Raw genomic sequence first — 9,278 nt, 5'->3', positions numbered from 1 at the left:
TCATGTATTATCATGTAAGTCAAGCATGGAGGTTTAACCTTTTTATATGATTCACCACTACACAAAATCATCACAAGGATGATTCAGAGGGTCATGAATTACAAGAAATATGAATTACAAGAAATATGGAACTAACTAGTACATGCTCAAGTGACCAAGTAAATCCTAACCCGGGTGAACCAACACGACATGGAAAGGTAATCCTAAGTGTCAGAGGTTAGACGGGGCTATGTTACTTTGATACTAGGAAGTCACTTGAGTGTTTATACACAAGTTCAGAAGTGAAGGAGTGGAACTAGATTGGAAAGCCCAAGCTCCCATGGTTCACACTTCACAAGTATAGTTCAACACAAAAGCATTGGCGAGTACACACAATCACAGAAAAATACAACATGTGGTGAGGTTTCACCTTAGATTACCATGGTAATCTTGTGAAAACCTTCCTAGAGATTATCCAAGTGTTATGGAAGACGAAGCAAGAAGTAATAGATGCGGAAGTGAGTTAGAACTCACTTTGAAAGACTTAGAACTTTTTGCCAAACATCAGTGAATTTGGAGGATTTTAGAGTGAACTTGAGAGTGTTTAAAAGGTTTGGAAAGTGAAAGTAAAAGTGGGAATGGGTCTATATATAGTTGGGGATTAGGGTTAGGTGTTAGAAGTGTAATTAAGTGAGTTAGGTGGGAAACAAGAGCTAAGTGAGTTAGGTGGGAAACAAGAGCCAAAAACGGACCAATGCGCAAACCAGAATGGCCTGGCTACGAATCGATACATGCATCAGGTCGTGGCAGATGTTTAGATCTAGTGCGCATGTTGCGGCGCAAGTCAGCCGCACATCTTTCAATTTTTTTCACTTTAAGTCCCTAATGTTTGATTATTTGGCATATATTATGGTATATTATGTAAATAAAATATGTAATTTAAGTATTAAAGAAGTGTATACACATGGATTAAGTATAGTAATGTATAACTAAGTATTTGCACGTGATAAAGCGTATAACTCGCTTATTTACGATCGTTCGTTTGTAAAATAAGCACGTGATTATGTTACTAATGAATAAGTATCAAGTGTATTTATGAATTAAATGTATAAACAAACATGAATAAACAAGGTATAATTATCATAAAATAATCCATTTTATTATGATCAAGGCCTCGAGTTTACAACGATTCGAAACGAAATATGATTACCAGAGATTACAAGTTTCCGAAAATAGAAATACATGACAGGCTTTCTAATAAAGGAAGGTTACAAAAGCGGGCGTTACAAAGATAATAAAATAATATGCACATGCAAGTCAGATGCTATTTCCCCCCATTTTTAAACGTTTGTAACTTTTTTATAAGTCATTTGTTTTTTTTTTTAAATTATAACATAAAATCGAGCGTCTTTTTATTTTTAATATGAGTACCTGCTTGTTGTAGTTTTCAAAAACTCAATTGCGTATTACACAATGGACATAACGTAAAACGTAATGAATATCAAACTAAAAACACAATAGAAAGTAAACCAAAAACACAATCGATGACAACAGATGATAGACACAAAAGAGAACGACTAAAACACAATGGAGATAACGTAAAATACAATGGGTATCAAACTAAGAACGCAATAGAAAGTAGACTAAAAACAAAATTAATGACAACAGGAAAAAGACATAATGGACAATAGATAAAAGACACAATGGATAGCAGGCTAAAACACAATGGACAACATACTAAAAACATAACGAACAACAGACTAAAAACACAATGAACAACATAATAAAACATAATGAACAACAAATTAAAACACAATGAACAACATATTAAAACACAATGGTTAGCTGACTAAACACAATGACTAGAACATATAACACAATGTATAGAAAACTCACCCAGTTGAAAAACACAATAATTAGAACCAACAACACAATGTATAGAAAACCCAAATATAACACCCTCCTCATTGTGTCATAAATTGTGTTATAGGTTGCGATAAAAACGCAATGGCCAGAACCCTAATTAACATTGTGTTATAAGTTTTGATAATAACACAATGTATAGAAACCTTAGTAAAAACGTAATGACCAAAACCCAGTTGAAAGACACAATAACCTGAACCTTTAAGTCTTTAAAACAATGCAAAGAAAACTCAATAAAAATAAAATTCTTTATTTTATTTTTATAGCAATATCATACTAATATTAAAGATTAAAAACGCTTGTTATTATTGTGATTTTTTTAAATGTCTTATGGACATTTTAAATTGATGGGGTGGAATTAACATATGACTTGCATGTGGAGAGAAAGTCAATAAATATTATATTTCTTTTATACCCTTCACTATTTTCTTTTCCTTAACGCTAATCTCAACCTTCCAAATATAAGAACAATGTACTAAAAACTTTCTTACTCTTCTTATTTATGTACTAATTCCCCAGTCTAACACCAAAGAATCCATCTCGAACATCTTCGATTTCAGACCTTTTTTATCGGGTTTGGGGCTAAGAGCACTCACATCCCGTCCATCAATGTTTGTGAGAAGGTTCTCCATGTTATAAACAATGGTTATGAAGGGTTGTGAGTGGCTATGAAGTGTTGTGAGTGAAAGAGAGAAAATTTTATTGTTTATCTAAAAATATGAAAAACATTATTTAATTAAAATTAAAATGAAGAAAAAAATAGTGATCTTTAGGTAATCCGCTGAAAAAGAGAAGGTAGACACCATCAAAAACCTTCCAAAACCCTCAAACCCTCCGGTACCTCACAAACACTGAAGAAAATGGGAAAGCTACCTCCATCACTCAGAACCAGCAAGAATCTAGTCCCACCAGTTCGATCTCTACTACCAAACCTTCAATCATCCACCCATGAACCACAATCACAACAACCCCCTTACCCCCACCGGAAAACTCCCAAATCCACCACCACCACCCACCGCCCACCACCGCCACCACCACCAATAACCTTCACATCCCCAGACATCTCCGCCGCCAAAACCCTCTTCACCTCCCTCACAACCACCACCAAACACCCCTCACTTTTAACCAACAGATTCTGCAACAAGATTCTTGAATCTTTCACCTCTGTTTCATCAAACATTCAAGATTCAATCTTTTTACTAACCCACATGACAAAGGTCAACCCTTTGTTCACCCCTGATAAATCTTCATACCATATACTCTTAACCCAATCCTGCACAAAACCCAATTCGGATCTTTCAAATGTTGATCAGGTTCTAACCCTAATGGGCTCAAAAGGGTTTCAACCCGACAAGGTGTCGACCGATATCGCGATTCGGACCCTTTGCGGTTCCGGGTATGAAGATCATGCTATTGAGCTAATCAAGAAGCTGTCTCAGGTTGAATTTACAAAGCCTGATACTTATACTTATAATCTTTTGGTTAAAAGATTGATAAAGGTTCAATCTTTAAGCAGTGTGAATGCATTTATTAATGAAATGAAAATTGGGTTTGATCTGAAGCCTGATTTGGTGACTTACACTATATTGATTGATAATGTTTGTAATGGGAAGAATCTGCGTGAGGCGATGCGGTTGTTGGATGTGTTAAAAGAGGAAGGGTTTAAGCCGGATTGTTACGTTTATAACACGATTATGAAAGGATATTGTATGTTAAGTCATGGGGGTGAGGTGTTGAGGGTGTTCAAGAAGATGGTTGAGGAGGAGATAGAGCCGGATTTGGTTACGTATAACACTTTGATTTACGGGTTATCGAAGTCGGGGAAGGTTAAAGAGGCTAAGAAGTTTGTTAAAGAGATGGCGAAAATGGGTCATTTTCCGGATGTGGTTACGTACACTTCGTTGATGAACGGGTTGTGTAGAGACGGGAAGGCACTTGGTGCGTTGGAGTTGTTGGGGGAGATGGAAAGTAAAGGGTGTAGCCCGAATGAGTGTACGTATAACACTTTGCTTCATGGGTTGTGTAAGGCGAGACAGTTGGATAAAGGGGTTGAGTTATATAATGTAATGAAGGAAAACGATATGAAACTTGAGTCAGGGTCGTACGGGACGTTTTTGAGGGCGCTTTGTAGAAGCGGGAAAGTTGCAGAGGCGTATGAAGTGTTCGATTATGCTTTAGAGAGTAAAAGTTTGACAGAGGTTGCTGCTTATACGACGTTAGAGAGTACGCTTAAGTGGCTGAAGAAAGCTAAAGAGCAAGGGCTTGCTGTTTGATATATTGGCTGGTACGCCTCTATATCTTCGTGTCTTCTTACTTTTCTGTATTCGTTATCAATATTATTTTGTCGCTTTATGTTATTCCCAGTCCATTAGTTACAATTACTTAATTTATACAAAGACAAAGCAAATTCATCTTCCCTTTATATGTTTTGCGGTCTGATTTCTAGTTGGATCCTTGTTTAACTTTGTAACATTGTAAAGTGGCTTAACTACTAATTCTACAAAAAACCCTTATTTGGTTTGTATATAGCGCAACACCTTGTGTACATGAAGCTCTTGTCTCACGCGCAGTGGCGGACCCAGAAATTTTTCCATGGGGGTGCGTAACATTTTTAAAAATTTTAGGCCCCAAGGTATATAAATAAAAAATCGGTTCGTATCGGGTCGGTTCGGGTCGAGTCGGGTCATGTAAAACAAAAGAACTTAATTTATATAACCCACCATAACATAATGAAAACAAAATGAAGCACATGTCTACTATGGTTAGTACGCGGCTATAATAGGCCGCTGGAGGTGGATAATATCAACCAAAAACTAACCAAAAATCATCAAAAATAAAAAAGAAACTTACCCGTGGCTGATTACGGTGGTATGCGGCTGCTGACTGTTCACTGTTGTCGCTGTTGATGTTCTGATCGCTGGCGTGCAAGGACAATAAAGAGAGCATGATAGAATATGTAACGGTTTTGGGCTTGTTTATTTTATTTTAGTTTGAAATATTGATGATTTGTTGGGTTTGTTTATTGGGCTAAGACTTAGTAGCGGGCTAGTTAAATGTATTAGGTATTTGGGTTTATTTATTTAGGTATTAAAAGTAAAATAATTTATGTAGCATTTTTTATAAAATAGGAGTTTACTAAAGAATATTTTTAAAATATAAACTGAAAACGCTTTTTACCTAAGGGGTGCGGACGAAAAAGTCCAAGAGGTGCGGACAGAAAATTCCATGGGGTGCGGACGAAAAATTCCAAGGGGTGCGGACGGGATTTTCAACGAAACTTAGCACTAATTTTTTTTTTCCCGGGGGTGCACCCGCCCACCCTGGTCTAGCCTTAGGTCCGCCATTGCTCACGCGTCGGCTTTTAGGACCAAATGTCTCGGCATGTCTTGTGCTTTTTGAAACCACGTTCTTGTGTAACATGTTAATACAGATACAGGTAGTTAATTTGTACGGGTTGGGTTGGGTTGGACCGAACACTTCTGTCCAATTTCACATAAAAGAAGTTATTCAAAAAACTACAATTTTTCAATAATAATATATAATTGCTTAAAGTACACTTTTGACGATTTTAATCGTTTGACCTATTTGACCCTTTTTCATCTAATACTTTTCAGGGGCGGCAATTCTTGAAACAACCGGGCTGTGTTTGGGTTGGCCCCTTTTTAAAACAGGTCGGGTTCAGGTTGACTCCTATAAAAATGGGTTGACCCGTTTAAGCATCTAGAAAAAAACTTTTAGATTATTATTGTTTTTGTCGTTTTCCATTTTACACGGTTAATCTGTGGTCGCAAAAGTTGCCAGGCGGAGAGCACTCAGGGATTACTCAGCCTTAACGAAGAGTACTCGTGCCTCGGCAACCTACGTTGTAGCAAGTACTCGGGGTGTACTCGGCCTTCGAGGCCTTATTTAACAACCATGGTTAGTCGTAACAGTGTTAGTTTTGTCATACCATATTATCTACTTGTCACACTCAATACTTAAAACGGTAACTTTTAATTAAAAAAAAAAAATCCATTTTATCTATATATATATCCACATTTTAACCATTTTTTCACACACCAAACTATATCTTTTAAACCATTTTAAACCCATTTCACACAATTTTTGTATCTTTCTCAAATGGAATTCCCTACGGATTCGACGTTTCCGATGTCTAGCGATACCGATACCGAGTCGTCTTCCGACAACGACACGCTAAACTATTTTGTGACGGTGTATAACGAGCTTGATGCCGAGTCGTCCCGCCCAAAGAAGAAGATGGTTGGCCGTGATCGTATACGTGCCAACGAAGTTTTGATGAACGATTATTTTGTGGAAAACCCGCTATACAATGCCGAAACGTTTAGAGATCGTTTTCGTTTACCCAAAGAATTATTTTTAAAGATTGTTGGAGACATCGAGGCAAGCGAGGGATGGTTTCAAGAAGGTTACGATGCGAGGGGCAAACCAAGTTTCACGCCGATTCAAAAATGCACGTCCGCCATTCGCCAACTAGCGACAGGTAACCCACCCGATCAATATGATGAATATCTAGCTATGTCTGAAAGAACTTCACGTGAATGTTTGCAATTTTTTTGCAATGCGGTCATTAAGTTGTATTCTAACGAGTTTTTACGTAAACCGACGAGCCACGACATCTCACGTATTTACGCCGCACACGAGGCTAGATGGCATTTTCCCGGGATGCTCGGTAGCATCGATTGTACACATATCGAGTGGAAAAATTGTCCAAGAGAGTTGCGAGGGGCGTATGTGAGGGGAGACATCAAAAGACCAACCATCATACTAGAAGCGGTGGCGTCGAATGATTTATGGATTTGGCATTCGTATTTCGGTGTCCCAGGTTCAAACAACGACATCAATGTGTTGCACACGTCGCCGTTGTTCCAAAGCGTAACGGATGGTACCGCACCTTCCTCTCCTTTCTATGTTAACGGTCGACATTACAGACGAGGCTTTTATCTTGTAGATGGTATCTACCCGTCTTGGTCTGTTTTTGTGAAAGCTCCCTCATTTCCCGTCGAGGCTAAAGAAAAGGCGTTCAAAAAATTGCAAGAATCGGCAAGAAAAGATGTTGAGAGGGCATTTGGTGTTTTAAAGGGTAGATGGGGTATACTACACCGACCGGTTCGTTCGATGACCAAGAAAGCAATACATAGCATAGTGTATGCGTGTATCATATTGCACAATATGTTGATCAAACACGACGGACGTGCAATATCCCCGGATTGGGTACCGGATCCTCCTACACAAGTTCAAGTTCCACAAGATATCAATTTACAATTGCGTAACGAAGAAACTCACTTTCGGTTGAGATTCGATTTAATCGAACTAGTAGGTTCTCTAGGTTTGGAGTTTCCGGATTCGGACGTGGAGTAGTTTTTTTTTTAAATTGTATGTTTCTAGTATGTTAAATTCGAGTAGTAGGTTTTTTTTTTTTTTTTTTTTTTTTTTTTTTTTTTTTTTTTTTTTTTTTACAAATTGTATGTTTCTAGTATGTGAAATTGAAGTAGTATGTTTTAAAATTAATGAAATTTTTAATTTTAGTGTTTTATTGTTAATTTCTAATTTAAAATAAAAAATTAAAAAATTTGGGAGGGAGTGATAGAATTCCATCACTAGTGATTCCACCCCTCCTACATTTCTATCACTAGTGATGGAAATTGGATTGATGGCATGGCATTACTTGATTGGATAGTGGGAGTGATGGAATTCCATCACTAGTGAACCACCCCTAGTCCCCTTATAGCCCAACAACCCACTTATTATTCTTCAACATGTATGACTCATTTAAAATAGGTTAAATGGGTTATGTTCGGGTTTACCCAAATTTATGTGTGTGCGGGTTAGGGTTAAAATCTTTGACACGAATAATAATATGGTCCAAGTTGTACGTTTCAACCCACCAACCCGCAACACACCAACCTACTAACCTTGCACGGTTGACGTCACTCCCTTAGTATTTTTGGTTTGACTCGTTTGAGATGAAACGTAACTCAAATTGACCTGTTGATGAGTAAGTAATTTACGAGCTCCTTATGATCTCGTTTTCTTTTTTCATTATGAGAAGACGATGAAGAACATAAGCACACACAAGACAACACTCTAAACGGAAACATAATAACGAAAAAGAACCCTAACCCACGACCATAAAACACATCTGACCGGTGACTTTTCACCGATCGTCAACTTAAAACTCCTAAACATCTTCATTTATACATGAACACTTTCTTTTTTGTAGCGAGCCAAAATCCATCCTTAGAATAGTTACACATGATTATAGCCATGAAGATGAACACCATTGAAGCAACAACGAAGATATGACCTCGTCTGGACGGCGGACCCTGAACAAAACCATCTTCCATGATCTCGGAGGTCGGGCTCGATGGTTCATCCTGACACATGAGCTTGTTGTACTCGGCCTCCATGCAAACCGGTCCACACGGCAAACTGGCAGACCTGTTAAGAGAGCTTTGTCTCACATAGGCTTTAGCCATTTTGGTTTAAATTATGGGGTTACTCTTAATTGGGTTTATATAGAAGATAACACAAGGAAACAGGGCAGATTACTAAGTTGATTAGGGCACGTGATGAGATCTCCTTGAATAACGAGTTTCTTGATCAACATGCATATTTATATTATAGTTATGTACGTGTTTGTTAAATCTATGGGATTTATGTGTAGAATCAATTGGCGATGTAATTTTATATTTTTAGTTGTATGTTCAAATTGTTAGTTACGCATTATATTTTATTAATTATGTTGTGTTTAATTTTAATCCAGACTAACTCATATAAGTATAAAGTATAAACTATTGATGATGGTTCACCAGATACGCTATGCAAGACACCGGCTAATACACGATCAACGTTCTGACTACAAAGTTTGATCGCAACGTTTATATTACTCATAATTACAACACGTATCCTAGCTTTCTTCATGCCAGATCCTTAACAAACGTCGACGCTCTTCGCAATCATCATGGATGTCCCACAATCTTATTAACAACTAAAACGATCGTGGCCCTTAAAGCCACACGGATTGGTATATCAGCAACCTTGCGAGCAACACAGATGGCCATGCACATTTACTCACTCCTAGTATTGTTGCTCTTGTCTTCGCGTCTTAAGATGTTTTTGCTACTCATATATGTTCCCTCCTCGTAATGTAGCTTCTAGAAAAACCCTTTGTGTCTTCCTTGTTCATCTATGTCATCCTCGTGAGTGGTCGTGGCTATCGATGTCTAGATCTTCATACTAAAATTTGTGGTCATTTCTCGATATGTTATTTTTGCGTCTTCATTTCCATTTGCATCATCTTCTCCGACATAGTCTCCATATTATACGTTTTTAGACTCACCATTCGGTTCTTCTCT

General features: G+C 37.6%; 1 protein-coding gene across 2 annotated transcripts; it reads left to right on the top strand.

The window, feature by feature from the left end:
* Positions 1 to 2,693: 2,693 nt before the first annotated feature.
* LOC110868061 (pentatricopeptide repeat-containing protein At2g17670) lies at positions 2,694 to 8,577 on the top strand. Of its 2 annotated transcripts, none has more exons than XM_022117147.2 (2): positions 2,694 to 4,186; positions 8,144 to 8,577. In XM_022117147.2, the coding sequence occupies exon 1, from the start codon at positions 2,763 to 2,765 to the stop codon at positions 4,173 to 4,175; it is 1,413 nt and encodes a 470-aa protein (XP_021972839.1). In that variant the 5' UTR covers positions 2,694 to 2,762; the 3' UTR covers positions 4,176 to 4,186; positions 8,144 to 8,577. The 2 variants fall into 2 exon arrangements, with proteins under 2 accessions (XP_021972839.1, XP_035831606.1); XM_035975713.1 differs by lacking the exon at positions 8,144 to 8,577 and adding an exon at positions 5,517 to 5,848.
* The last annotated feature ends 701 nt before the right edge of the window (positions 8,578 to 9,278 follow it).

The sequence above is a fragment of the Helianthus annuus genome, chromosome 7 (genome assembly GCF_002127325.2).
Source record: "Helianthus annuus cultivar XRQ/B chromosome 7, HanXRQr2.0-SUNRISE, whole genome shotgun sequence".
NCBI lineage: Eukaryota > Viridiplantae > Streptophyta > Magnoliopsida > Asterales > Asteraceae > Helianthus > Helianthus annuus.
This window is presented reverse-complemented; position numbering and strand designations above follow the sequence as displayed.

What these genes read in the sequence shown, in the direction of transcription:
- LOC110868061 (XM_022117147.2), top strand. Translation starts at nt 2,763, where the DNA reads ATGGGAAAGCTACCTCCATCACTCAGAACCAGCAAGAATCTAGTCCCA.